The 14,520-nt window shown below is 46.9% G+C and overlaps 1 protein-coding gene across 6 annotated transcripts in view; it reads left to right on the top strand.

Annotated features, from left to right (window-relative positions):
• Positions 1-14,520, top strand: part of TRIM9 (tripartite motif containing 9) — an 85,303-nt gene that overhangs the window by 25,573 nt on the left and 45,210 nt on the right. For all 6 annotated transcript variants that reach the window (XM_081021750.1, XM_081021746.1, XM_081021749.1 and 3 more), the window contains exons 2-3: positions 1,801-1,896; positions 6,907-7,029. In XM_081021750.1, the coding sequence (XP_080877876.1) occupies positions 1,801-1,896; positions 6,907-7,029 (219 nt within the window). The remainder of the gene's footprint in view (positions 1-1,800; positions 1,897-6,906; positions 7,030-14,520) is intronic.

The raw sequence follows: 14,520 nt of genomic DNA, 5'->3' as shown, positions 1-14,520 counted from the left end.
ATTCCCTTTCCCTTTTAGAAATACCGCTATCTATTTGCAATGGTTGACAGCATCTTAAAAAGCAGAGACATCACCTTGCCAACAAAGGTCCGTATAGTTAAAGCTATGGTTTTCCCAGTAGTGATGTATGGAAGTGAGAGCTGCACCATCAAGAAGGCTGATCGTCGAAGAATTGATGCTTTTGAATTCTGGTGCTGGAGGAGACTCTTGAGAGTCCCATGGACTGCAAGAAGATCAAACCTCTCCATTCTGAAGGAAATCAGCCCTGAGGCTCACTGGAAGGACAGATCCTGAAGCTGAGGCTCCAATACTTGGGCCACCTCATGAGAAGAGAAGACTCCCTGGAAAAGACCCTGATGTTGGGAAAGATGGAGGGCACAAGGAGAAGGGGACGACAGAGGACGAGATGGTTGGACAGTTTTCTCGAAGCTACCAGCATGAGTTTGATCAAACTGCGGGAGGCAGTGGAAGTCAGGAGTGCCTGGCGTGCTCTGGTCCAGGGGGTCACGAAGAGTCGGACACGACTAAACAACAACAACAATTTGCAATGGTTAAATCCATCATGTCTGCATGTGAGGGGGCACATTTGGGGTTGAGTTTCTTTTTCAGGGAGGGGTTGAGGCCAGTGTCAAATCTAGCTAGATGTCCCTTTCCTGGGCTGAAGACTACTATACTATGTCACTTCTGCTAGTGGTTGAAGATAGAAACATCTCAGCCTCTATGTTTTCTTCTACAGGCCCTTCCTCTGCACAGAAAGAAATCTGCTTTTTGCAATATGCCCTCACCATGTAGTGTATCTGAGTACGTGCAGAGTGCATTTTTCTCACCTCAGGTTGCAGTAAATCCACATAAGGGGGGGGGAGCGACTATGAGCAGTGTCTCTTCTGTAATACTACCTTTTTCTTTTTTCTTTTGGTAAGTGGGGAAATAGTGAAAACCCCCAGCCACTTAATTTTGTTCTGGCTTTACAATCCTGCTATCCTGGTGACTTGAGCATTCTGAGCCGGCTGGTAAAATTCTGGCTGGATATATGAGCAGGAACCCCACTGGGAAGGAGCGCAGTGGATTGTAATGGGTTGTAGGATCTGAATTACAGTATTTTTTGCTCTATAAGACTCACTTTTCCCCTCCTAAAAAGTAAGGGGAAATGTGTGTACGTCTTATGGAGCGAATGCAGGCTGCGCAGCTGTCCCAGAAGCCAGAACAGCAAGAGGGATTGCTGCTTTCACTGCACAGCGATCCCTCTTGCTGTTCTGGCTTCTGAGATTCAGAATATTTTTTTTCTTGTTTTCCTCCTCCAAAAACTAGGTGTGTCTTGTGGTCTGGTGCGTCTTATAGAGCGAAAAATACGGTATTTACCGCTTTCTGTGAAATTCGCCTCCTGCTAATCATTGGCTGAACCTGAGCTGTTGCGATTCTGAGCTGCTTGGAATATTTGGCTCCATAACCTACCTAGAATGTTGAGGCCCAGCCCTGGTGCAGGTGCGAGAACGATGAGCTCTCTGAGCATGCGCAGAGGCTTCCACAGACTCATAAGACCCTGACCCTGATTTATGTACCCGAATCCCCTGAATTTCTGTTTGGTTTTATGTGCTTTTATGCCGCTGGTTTTGCGTGGTAGTTTTGTTTTAATGACGCTGCTTGTTTTTATGCTGCATTTACAAACTCTAAATGTTTTTCAATAAATCAAATTGAGTAAATATCAGTCTCACATCTGGAGCAGCTAACACCAGCCTGCACCTATCCTGGGAAATGGGGTCCTTTCTTCTAACCCAGATTTTTCCTCCTTCCCCTCCACAGAGCCAGCTGTCTCAGGCGCTGAACGGACTCTCAGACAGAGCAAAGGAGGCCAAAGAATTCTTGGTGCAACTACGGAACATGGTGCAGCAAATCCAGGTACGCTCTCGAATCCGCCAGGTGGAAATGGGAGCTGGATGCAGCATTTGGGGACCTGAAACCGAAAGCCCAAATTGGAACCCTGGCCACTGCCCAGCCAAGCAGCCCCCTAACCAGATGTCCTTCAGCTGTTTTTTTGTTTATTTTTTTTTTTAACATAATTATTACAAAATATAAGCAAAATATTGCAAATACATACATACATATATATTTCAGATAAGCCCACATATATAAAAAAGAACAAAAGATAAAAAAGAAGAAAAGAAGAAGGAAGAAAAAATAAAGAGAAAAAAGAAGAAAAGTTGGAAGAATTTCTTCCAAATTTATTCTACAAATATCTCAATATGAAATGAATAGTAAAATTTCACTGATTGACTTCCATCGCTTACACTGCACTTCCTATATACATTTTAAGCAAGGTTGTATCTGTTATTCTGTATTTTCCCCATACTATCTCACGCAAATATCCTAATCAATAAGTTTTCTAAATCTTTCATAAATCTTTTCTAAATACAACCAATACCTCCAGCTGTTTTGGATTAGAACTCCCATCAGCCCCGACCATGATGACTGGGGGCAGACCCACACCATAATTTAAATCATCCATAGTTTAAAGCACCCAGCGTGCATGTCCAGCACATGACTTCCCCCAAAGTATCCTAGGAATGGTTAAGAGCATGAGATGAACCTGTTGAATCAGGCCAATGCCCTATTGAGTCCGGCGTCCTCTTCTCAGAGTGGCCACCCAATGCTTGTGGGAAACGCGCAAGTAGGATTCGAACACGAGAACAACATTCTCCCACCCCATAGTTCCCAGTGTAGCCTTATTAGACTTTACCGATTGGTGGGGTCTGCGTTGCTCCCGGATGGGAGGAAGGAAGTCAAATGACACCGAGGTTTGGTTCAGAAAAAGAGTTTATTCTGCTCTCCGGATAGCAGAAGGCATTGCGTGAATCGGTTCACCACAAGCACAAAAGCAAGAGAAATTGCATACAGTATATATATCCTCCAGGCACCCTCTCCCCCCTTCCCCAGGAATCCACCACGTCAGCTTATACACGTAAGTTGACATCCATGACCATAAACAGATGTTCCTGTTCCGGCACTCCCGACCATAAAAGGTTGTTCCTGTTCCTGTATTCCTTATCTTGGGGTAAGAAGGTCACCAACTCTAAGAGCACTCATCATAGAATCAGAGAATCATAGAATTATAGAGTTGGAAGAGACCACAAGGGCCATCGAGTCCAACCCCCTGCCAAGCAGGAAACACCATCAGAGCACTCCTGACATATGTTTGTCAAGCCTCTGCTTAAAGACCTCCAAAGAAGGAGACTCCACCACACTCCTTGGCAGCAAATTCCACTATCGAACAGCTCTTACTGTCAGGAAGTTCTTCCTAATGTTTAGGTGGAATCTTCTTTCTTGTAGTTTGGATCCATTGCTCCGTGTCCGCTTCTCTGGAGCAGCAGAAAACAACCTTTCTCCCTCCTCTATGTGACATCCTTTTATATATTTGAACATGGCTATCATATCACCCCTTAACCTCCTCTTCTCCAGGCTAAACATGCCCAGCTCCCTTAGCCGTTCCTCATAAGGCATCGTTTCCAGGCCTTTGACCATTTTGGTTGCCCTCCTCTGGACACGTTCCAGTTTGTCAGTGTCCTTCTTGAACTGTGGTGCCCAGAACTGGACACAGTACTCCAGGTGAGGTCTGACCAGAGCAGAATACAGTGGCACTATTACTTCCCTTGATCTAGATGCTATACGCCTATTGATGCAGCCCAGAATTGCATTGGCTTTTTTAGCTGCCGCGTCACACTGTTGGCTCATGTCAAGTTTGTGGTCAACCAAGACTCCTAGATCCTTTTCACATGTACTGCTCTCAAGCCACTCCTGGCGCCGTTCCCGGGTCTCTTGTCAGACCTGACAAGGTCAGTGCGTCAGTGTGGTCAGGATGTAAGATAAGACCCAGATGTGCCATCCCTGCTCCACTCGGAACTGGCAAGGCCATCCATTGCCGTCATGGACTGATAAAGGAGAGGGCTTTGAGCACTTGTTTATACAGCTGGGTTTCTGTTTATACATTGATTCAAGTGCTCAAGTTAATGCATTTTAGAAATGCTCCCTTGGAGAAGTTTCAGACTGACTGCACAGAAACCCATTCCTTCACCAGCAACTGGTAGTTTGTTAAAGGTCCTGAGAATTGCAGCTCTGTGAGGAGGAAACTACGGTTTCCCAGGATTCATTTTGGGGGAGAAAGTCATGTGCTTTTCCTGAGCATTGGAAGTCCTTTGAACCCCGGGGCTGATGGGAGCTGTGGGCTAAAACAACTGGCGGGCACAAAGTTGGACCATGTCACTTACGTGGTTTTTAAAATATTTATATTTTATTTTAAAAATTCAGTGAAAATATGATATGAAAGAAAGGAAATGTGAAAGGAAAGAAAGAGGAAAAATTATCAAAACAATTCAATACAACAGCATATATAAGTACAGTGGTACCTCAGGTTACATGCACTTCAGGTTACAGACGCTTCAGGTTACAGACTCCGCTAACCCAGAAATAGTGCTTCAGGTTAAGAACTTTGCTTCAGGATAAGAACAGGAATTGGGCTCCAGCGGCACGGCAGCAGCAGGAGGCCCCATTAGCTAAAATGGTTCTTCAGGTTAAGAACAGTTTCAGGTTAAGTACGGACCTCCGGAACGAATTAAGTACTTAACCTGAGGTACCACTGTACATAAGCAGTACTTTTTGTTTGTTTTTGCGGGCCCAGTCGCAGTGCCACCCCCACCCCCAGGCAGTGGCTAAACGTAAGATGTGATTCATAAACTCAAGCAGACAATGATCTCAATTAGAAATGGCCACAACTTTATTGATTGCAGATATAAGTGGATTTTTGGCTCGGACGTTGGGTTTTACATCCATTCCAGCCTGCCCAGACCAAAAAAAAATATATTTAATTTAAAGAAAGATAAGTGAACTTGGTTCCCACCAGTTCCTGCTCCAAAATAACCCTGCACATTAGTAGCACAATTAATCCAACAAATTCTTAACACGGCATTATGCTTTTTACAAACTGATTCCAAATATTTATCCACACGCAATCTGTGTTTCAAAGCAATCCGTTCGTATGTTGCTAGAGTCGTCGTCTCTTTCATCCATTGATCGAAGGGAGCCGTGGCACATTATCTTTCCGACTGAATAATATCGGTCTTTTCGCAGAAGTAAGGGCACGGAGAGTCCGTTTACACTGACCCTTTGTCAAACCCCAGGCAGCTGGAATATAGTTCAAAATAATATTACCACCAGACAGTTTAAATTCCCCCCACCCCAAGTAGTATTTAGGCGAGATGGAGAGGTGTTGGGTACCACTGCTGTCGCTGCAGCATCTTCTAAAGATATGGCATAGCCGAGGCAATTATTCTCCGTGCAGCCTCCCTGCCCCCCAGCCAAGCCTGATAACATCTCTGCAAATGTGCCTGGTGGGTTAATGCAAACCTCCGGAGGAATTGGGCTTCCATGCGGCATTGATTTAAAGTGTGGCTCCTGCGCTGTGGATGGCTGGCTTTGGTTTCTAGGAAGGCTGCTCCTCCCCGCCTTTCCCTATTAAGCTGTGGAGAGTCATCCATCACAGCCGGGCTGAGCTGTTGCCAAATTAAACCCCCGCCCCCTACCGCTGCCTCGCCCCACTTTGTATGCCTTGATGTTAGTAATCCCTCTGGGGACTAATCCTGCCTCGCCTAACAGAGCAGCCCTGCTGCGGACGGAGACGCACAACTGTTTCAGTGAAGGGGTTTGATCTCCAGGAATGGGTTGGAAAGGCCGGGGAGGTTTTGCAAGAGCTCTGCTTTCTCAAGGCAGCACACAGCTGCTGTTCGATTGTAAGGGACCCGGTAGCTCGAGCCTGTTACCTGTTTTGGTGTGGAGGAGGGGTAATGTAAGGGCTGAGCCACATCAGGGCAGGATTAAGCAAAATAAGCACACGCTTAGGGCATCAAGGGGAAGGGGAGGGCACCGCAGAAATTTTCCATTGCTGGATTTTTTAACATTCGTGGTGACAAATGGCTCAGCTGAGCATTCATGTCCTCAACTGAAGTATATTTAAAATCCCAGCAGAACAACTATTCAACAAGGCAGGCTGCATGCCTTATCTCAACTAAGTGTAGAAGCAGATGTTTTACATAAGATTAGTTTTGAGAATCTGGTCAAAGACTACAATTAGAAAAAGCAGGAGAATTTTTTTCAGATATAAATAAAGTGGAAGTAGACAAAAATAAACACTCTTTCCCATTTTACTGTAGGTTTTGTTTCATTTCAAAAAGTGTAAATTTATTTTATGGTTTATTATGGTTTATATTTTGAATTAGATATATATACAGGGCACCCAAATCCTTTAAGTGCTTAGGGTCTCTAAAGGTCTTAATCTGGCCCTGATCCACACTTAGTCTTGTCCCACTATTTCCCCCACCCCCGGGCAAAACTGCTCTTTAGTGCTCAGTTGGAGCAAACAGCAATCTGATTTTTGCACAGATTGCTGTTTGCTCCGATTTAGAGCTAAAGACTGGGTTTTTCCTGGGAAAGGAGCAGGGCAAGGTAGAAACTGCTCAGGTCCATGCTTTCTAGGACAAGCAAAAGTGTGGGTGAGCCCTTAGTTGAGCGGTAAATGTGCATAACAACCAGCCATTGTGCACATTCACCAGGCCGCCTGGAGAATGTGCACATCATCTGCACACGAAATGTGTACGTTTCTTAGTCAATATCTGCTACCTCCAGCGGGCCTTGGGGAATCTTCATGCAGCTCAGGAGAGCCTTCCCCAACCTGGTGCCCTCCAGATGTTTGGGGCTGCATCCCTCATCCGCCATACCCCCTGGGACCGATGTGCATGCTACTCTGCAACATCTGGAGGACACCAAGTCGGGGTAGACTTGCATGAAGACAAGACCATGTAATAGGAGCTGCTTCAACTGTCCCTATCACTGGGACCATCTCACAGGTGTTTTGCCCCACAGGAGAACAGCGTGGAGTTTGAAGCCTGCCTCGTCGCCCAGTGTGATGCCCTCATTGATGCCCTCAACCGGAGGAAAGCTCAGCTGTTGACGCGGGTCAACAAGGAACATGAGCACAAGCTGAAGGTTGGTCTGGGGTGAGGGTGGTGGTGATGTATCTGGGGGCATCGTACGGCCTTTGGACAAGAACGGCCAGCAAGGTTGACATGGGGGTTGGACACAGATGGGAGACAGTCGCAGGAGGGGAAAGTACCCTTGTGCTGGGGTCCTACTTGGGGGTTTCCCATTGGGGCTAAGGGTTGTCCACTGTGAGAAGAGGATGCTGGACTCAGTGGGCCAACATCATCGCCCAGCAGAGCTCTTCTGAGTAATAAACAAGGAGATAAGAAGGTGGGGGCTGGCTGAGGGCAGACTAAGGTTGGTGAGACAAGATCCATAAAGGTAAAAGGTAAAGGATCCCTGGACGGTTAAGTCCAGTCAAAGGCGACTATGGGATTGCGGTGCTCATCTCGCTTTTCAGGCCGAGGGAGCCGGTGTTTGTCAACAGACAGCTTTCCAGGTCATGTGGCCAGCAGGACTAAACCACTTCTGGTGCAACGGACACCGTGACGGAAACCAGAGCGCACAGAAACACTGTTTACTTTCCTGCAACAGTGGTACCTATTTATCTACTTGCACTGGTGTGCTTTCAAACTGCTAGATTGGCAGGAGCTGGGACAGAGCAACAGGAGCTCACTCCATTGCGAGGATTCGAACCACCGACTTTCTGATCGGCAAGCCCAAGGACCAAAGCACCACCCGCGTCCCTAAAATATAGATCCATGTAGGTAGCTGTCTCTCTACATTTGTGAGAACTGGTGCCCTCCAGTTATTTTGGATTTCAACTGCCATCGCCTCAAGCCTGCACACTTGCTTTGCTGTTATTGTTTAGTCGTGTCTGCCTCTTCGTGACCCCATGGATCAGAGCACGCCAGGCACTCCTGTCTTCCACTGCCTCCCGCAGTTGGGTCAAACTCATGTTTGTAGCTTCGAGAACACTGTCCCACCATCTCATCCTCTGTCGTCCCCTCCTCCTTGTGCCCTCCATCTTTCCCAACATCAGGGTCTTTTCCAGGGAGTCTTCTCATGAGGTGGCCAAAGTCTTGGAGCCTCAGCTTCAGGATCTGTCCTTCCAATAAGCACTCAGGGCTGATTTCCTTAAGAATGGAGAGGTTTGATCTTCTTGCAGTCCATGGGACTCTCAAGAGTCTCCTCCACCACCATAATTCAAAAGCATCAATTCTACGGCGATCAGCCTTCTTGATGGTCCAGCTCTCACTTAAAACCATAGCTTTAACTATACGGACCTGCAGATACAATTCAGGGATAGCTGAGCAGGGCTTCTCCCTGCTCCACCCAGACTCCCTGAAGCCCCCACCCGCCTCCAGCGCACGCAGGAATGATTAGAGGGCTGGGATGATTTAGGGATGAGGGTGCCGCCACCATGGGAGGGAGGGGGCCTGGAAACTGCCGTGGCAACAGTTGCCATAGAAACACCCGGAGACGGAGGGAGGGATGGCAGTGTGTGTGGCATGCGGAGGACCAGAAGCAACAGATAAGCCCAGGGAGAATTGACCTTGGAGATGGAGGGCAGCTGCGTTTGTGCTGTGTACACTCTCCTCCGAGGAAAGGTTACAGCTCCTTTCCCAGGAGGGGGTTTGCGGCTGCACGAGAGAATTGATTGAAAGGAAATGGACTAGCGGAGGAATGAGAGAGTCCATCTCCTGGGCTTTTTCAATGCACCACTGCAACACGGGCTGAATGTAGGAAGAAGGTTGCTCCTAACTGGGTCGGCCGGAGCCAAAAGTCTCTCCCCCTGGGAATAGTCAAAGGCAGCAGTGCTGAGATGTTTTCCAGCCCAGTTAACTCAAACACATTTTTGTCTATTCAGCAGAGGATTCCAATAGGTTTCCCTGCATGCACAGAGGCGGCCAGCTCAGAGCTTTTGGCTTTCCACCCTCATCCTTCCCTTAGACCTCTCTGTGTGTGTCTTTGAATACCGCTGGCATTTTCAGAGCAGAACTAAGATGTCTCTTCAAAGCAAACCTGCGTCGCTCCTTACAGGGGCTTCATCGTAGTGGAACAGCTCCGTCTTGCAGGTCCTTTAGAAAGATGTCAAGTCCCGCAGGGCCCTAGTCTCTTGTGACTACCAGATCGGAGCCACAGCCGAAAAAGCCCTGGCTCTGGTTGAGGCCAGCCTAACCTCCCTGTGGCCCGGGATCTCCAAGATGTTTTTATTTGAAGACCGTAAGGTCCTCCGTGGGACATACCAGGAGAGGCGGTCCCGTAGGTACGAGGGTCCTAGGCCGTATATGGCTTTAAAGGTTAAAACCAGCACCTTAAACCTGATCCTGTACTCCACCGGGAGCCAGTGCAGCTGGTATAGCACTGGGTGAATATGATCCCGTGGCAAGGACCCTGTAAGGAGTCTTGCCGCGGCATTCTGCGCCCGCTGGAGTTTCTGGGTCATTCTCAAGGGCAGCCCCACATAGAGTGAGTTACATGTGTGGGGTATAAATTGCAAAGGGGTGTAATTTGAAAAATTATCCTTATGGAATGGGATGCCCCTATTTCCATCGGAGAAATGTTGGAGGGTATGCCATTCTCGTGTTGCCACCCCATGTGGACAGAGCACTCAGAGAACAGCCTCAGATGATGAACACAGAGTTCGGATGATGAAATAATGATCACCGCAGTTCTCAAGATACTGGGTTCTGCTCCCTTTCCTGAATCATACAACCTGTGAGGGCTCCAAGATTGTGAAATGACAGAGTTTGTTCAGCTTGTTCTGATTAGAAGAGTGGGGTGTGTGTGTGTGTGTGTGTGTGTGTGTGTGTGAGAGAGAGAGAGAGAGAGAGAGAGAAAGAGAGAGATTCTTGAGAGAGGAGAAGCTCAGGAAGAAGAAACAGATGAAGTTTGCAAAGCTGATAATGAGCTTTGGGGTCTCTTAAAGGACTTGGATGTAACTTGAGTTCCCTTGAGCAGTTATTTACACAACATCACCCCTCAGTAATGAGTGCCCTGGCCCTCCCGGCTCCCCATCTTCTCTGCCTCCTGGATTGTTTTATGAGCTATAAAGTTGCGTTGAGCATTTGAGTACTTCATTGTGGCCCAGAGGCAGAACTCATTTGGGTCATACCATATTCACATTTGTTGGTCTTAGATTTGAAATTCCACCATCTTTTAATGTCATATAACTTCCTGATATGTCCTCTATGCCTTCCATAACAAAACCCACTGAAATTAATGGAAATTAATTCAGAGTGAATGTAGAACAGTGAAACACAAATCCATCAATTTTTTAAAAATTAAACAGACCCATTTCTAGGATCTCCCTGCTGTATTCTTCCTAGTGTCTGACTCTAGGGTTGTGCGCTCATCTCACTTAAGAGGCCGGGGGCCAGCGCTGTCCGGAGACACTTCTGGGTCACGTGGCCAGCGTGACGAAGCTGCTCTGGCGAGCCGGCACCAGTGCAGCACACGGAAACGCCGTTTACCTTCCCGCTATAAAGCAGTCCCTATTTATCTACTTGCACCCTTGCTGGGACCAAACGACGGGAGCGCACCCCGCCGCGGGGATTCGAACCACCGACCATGCGATTGGCAAGTCCTAGGCGCTGAGGTTTTACCCACAGCTCCACCCGCGTCCCAATACAATATTAATAATATAATATAATATAATATAATATAATATAATATAATATAATATAATATAATATATACCACGCCAAGCTACTCTGGGCGGCTCCCAACCGAATATTAAAAACACAATACAGCATTAAACATTCAAAACATCCCTAAACAGGGCTGCCTTCGGATGACACCCCCAAAGATTTTGAACCCCCCCTTCTTTTTATGCAAAAATGTTAAAAACAACGTGATCTTTCAATTGATTTACCTAAGTTCCAGGACAAAGCACTGCATTTTGAAAATTCCCTCCAGACATCACTTCCACCTCTGAAATCCCGGTAATGTCCAGGAAAATCTGGGCGTATGACAGCCCTATGTGGACTTGCAAGTTTTTAACTCCCTGCATTTTTACTGAGGACTGGATTTTCCGTACCCAAAACTTACGCTTTTGTTTTTGAATAAAAGTAAGTTTCTAGCCCTTATGGACATGGGAAGAGTCCCTGGGGCTGGAGAAGGGCCGAGTGTGACTTCCAGCGATGCTGGAATGGGGCTTGAGACTCACTAGAACAACTTATTCGCTCTCCAGCGCCCAGCATCATAAATGATGCAGAAAGATAAATAACCATGCATAATGTGGCACTAATTATGCAAAATATATTTGCATTGCTTTATGAGCATCATTTATTTAGAGTGCAGCATTTGTCTTTGCTGTGGCTCAGAGGCTGGGTTTTAAATAATGCACAGCATACCCGGGCCAGTTTTTAACTCTTTGCAGGGCCAAGGCTTTGTAGCGTCCAGATCAAGGGACGTAATATTCCTGCTCGATTCTGCCTTGGTCAGGCCACACCTGGAGTACTGTGTCCAGATCTGGGCACTACAATTTAAGGAAGTTGACAAACTGGAATATGTGCAAAGAACAACAACCGAGATGATAAAGGGTCTGAACCAAGCCTTAGAAGGAATGTTTGAGGGAGTTGGGTATGTTTAGCCTGAAAAAGAGGAGACTGAGAGGAGATATGAGAGCCATCTTCAGATATCTTAAGGGCTGCCACATGGAGGAGGGAGCAAGCTTGTTTTCTCCTGCTTTTAAGGGTAGGTCCCAAACCAATGGATTTAAGTTACAAGAAAGGAGATTCCAACTAATCATCAGGAATAGCTTTCTGATGGTAAGAGCTGCTCAGCAGTGGAAAGGTCTCCCTTGGGAGGTGGTGGACTCTCCTTCCTTGAAAGCTTTTAACCAGAGGTTGGATGGGCGTCAGGGATGCAGGTGGCACTGTGGTCTAAACCACTGAGCCTCTTGGGCTTGCCGATCAGAAGGTCGGCAGTTCGAATCCCCGTTGCTCGGTCCCTGCTCCTGCCAACCTAGCAATTCGAAAGCACACCAAAAAGTGCAAGTAGATAAATAGGTACCACTGTGGTGGGAAGGTAAATGGCGTTTCCGTGCGCTGCTCTGGTTTCGGTGTTCCGTTGCGCCAGAAGCGGCTTAGTCATGCTAGCCACATGACCTGGAAAAACTGTCTACAGACAAACACTGGCTCCCTCGGCCTGTAAAGCAAGATGAGTGCCGCAACCCCAGAGTCGTCTGCGACTGGACTTAATGGTCAGGGGTCCTTTACCAGCCAGTGCAGTGTAGTGGTTAAGAGCGGTAGTCTCGTAATCTGGGGAACCGGGTTCGCTTCCCCGCTCCTCCACATGCAGCTGCTGGGTGACCTTGGGCTAGTCACACTTCTCTGAAGTCTTTCAGCCCCACTCACCTCACAGTGAGTTTGTTGTGGGGCAGGAAGGGAAAGGAGATTGTGAGCCGCTTTGAGACTCCTTCGGGTAGTGATAAAGCGGGATATCAAATCCAAACTCTTCTTCTTCTTCTTTACCTTTACTTTGGGATGGCCATCAGTCATGGATGCTTTAGCTGAGATTCTTTATCGCAGGCTTCCAACTTTATGATTCTTTGGTTCAAAGGTTTGTTGATAGGGATGAGAGATTTCTGATACTGCAAATACAGTATTTGCACAAGTAGATTCAGACACTCACCATACCTCAGCCCTCACAGAGCTATAGTTCCCAAAGTGGTTTAATAATCAATCACTTTCTCCAGGAAACTCTGAGAATTGCAGCTCTCTGAGTACAGTTCCCAGGCTTCTCGGGGGGGGGGGGGGGAAGGAACCGCTGTTTAAAGTGGTATGAGCCCCCGTTAAATATATAGTGTGGAGTGGACCTGATTCAAGAGAATTAGAGGCAGCTGGTAGTGCGTTGAATCAGAGGCAATGCATATCAAGTCCTTTCAGATTTTGTCTGTAATGTATTATTGTACAGACATGTTGGCCATCAACTGGGCTTGCTGTTGAGGTTATAAAAAGGTCATAGGTCAGGAGTCACCCCTGGCCCAGGTCAAGCCCTAACCTCACAGGCTACAGCTCTGTCCCCTGACACCAGTTAAGGCCCCTCTGGGACTGTGTTGAACCTCCTTCTGTGAAGCTAAGATTATGAGCCATTATTGAATTTCCGGAGCCCCTGAAACTCCTTCCTTGCCATACCTGAGACAGACCATGCATCACCCTGTGATTTATACACACGGAGTTTATGTGTAGAGCAGATGGTGGCTCCTTCAATAATATTCTGAAAGCGTCAACTTTGAGTGGAGAGGCGAGAGATTTCATTATCTGGGAAGAGCAGGAACCTCGACTTAAGCTGTAAAGAAGATAAGGAGATAAAAGATGGTTTCCCCCGCAAATCCCATATTTGCAATCTCGCTCTCCAGGGCTGGGCTCATCTCCGCAAAGAGCATTACCAGAGGCCGACGTGATGAAAGGGAAGGCTCTTTCAATGCTTTGCTTACTTGTCCTGAGGCTGGAGATTTTATAGGAACAGAGGAAGCTGCCTTATGCTGAATGCCATTGCATGCCCTGTAATAAATTAAGCACCCGAATACCACTGCATGACAACTGCCTACCACCAGGTAGCAAACACTGAAATCGAATACCATTAATGTAGACACCAAGCAACTGGCAAATATTTGAACACTGAGAGTCGACATCAACATTTGCAAAGGGGAGCAAATTACTGGGAACACATTGACTTCAGTTTTTTTTAAAAGGGAATGCTACTCAGAACTGTGTCTGTATATCTTATTTATATTTATTTCATAAAATTTATAAACTGGTTGTTTGTAAAAATAAACCAATAAAACAAACCACAAAGCGGCTTACAAAAAGATAAAGCAATAAAACCAAGAAACATTTGCAATCCTTTTCAACATGCTAAAAGTTGAAATACTACAACAGATTAAAATTCACATTAGCATTTCTAAGCATCTGGGTAGGCTTAGCCTGAACAAGAATGTTTTTAGCAGGCACCAAAAAGAATACAGTGAAGGTCCCTGCTTGGTACACGAGGTAGGGGGTTCCGATGTATAGGCGCTGCCATACTAAACAATTGAGTTCTTAGAAATGTGGAGTGGGTGTTATGTGGCAGATGTGTTGTTGTTGTTGTTTAGTCGTTTAGTCATGTCCGACTCTTCGTGACCCCCTGGACCAGAACACGCCAGGCCCTCCTGTCTTCCACTGCCTCCCGCAGTTTGGTCAAACTCATGATGGTAGCTTCTAGAACACTGTCCAACCATCTCGTCCTCTGTCATCCCCTTTTCCTTGTGCCCTCCATCTTTCCCAACATCAGGGTCTTTTCCAGGGAGTCTTCTCGTCTCATGAGGTGGCCAAAGTATTGGAGCCTCAGCTTCAGGATCTGTCCTTCCAGTGAGCACCCAGGTCTGATTTCCTTCAGAATGGAGAGGTTGGACCTTCTGGCAGTCCATGGGACTCTCAAGAGTCTCCTCCAGCACCAGAATTCAAAAGCATCAATTCTTCTGCGATCAGCCTTCTTTGTGGTCCAGCTCTCACTTCCATACATCACTACTGGGAAATCCATAGCTTTAACTATACGGACCTTTGTTGG

The sequence above is a fragment of the Podarcis pityusensis genome (assembly GCF_964106645.2).
Source record: "Podarcis pityusensis genome assembly, chromosome: 1".
NCBI classification, from domain to species: domain Eukaryota; kingdom Metazoa; phylum Chordata; class Lepidosauria; order Squamata; family Lacertidae; genus Podarcis; species Podarcis pityusensis.
This window is presented reverse-complemented; position numbering and strand designations above follow the sequence as displayed.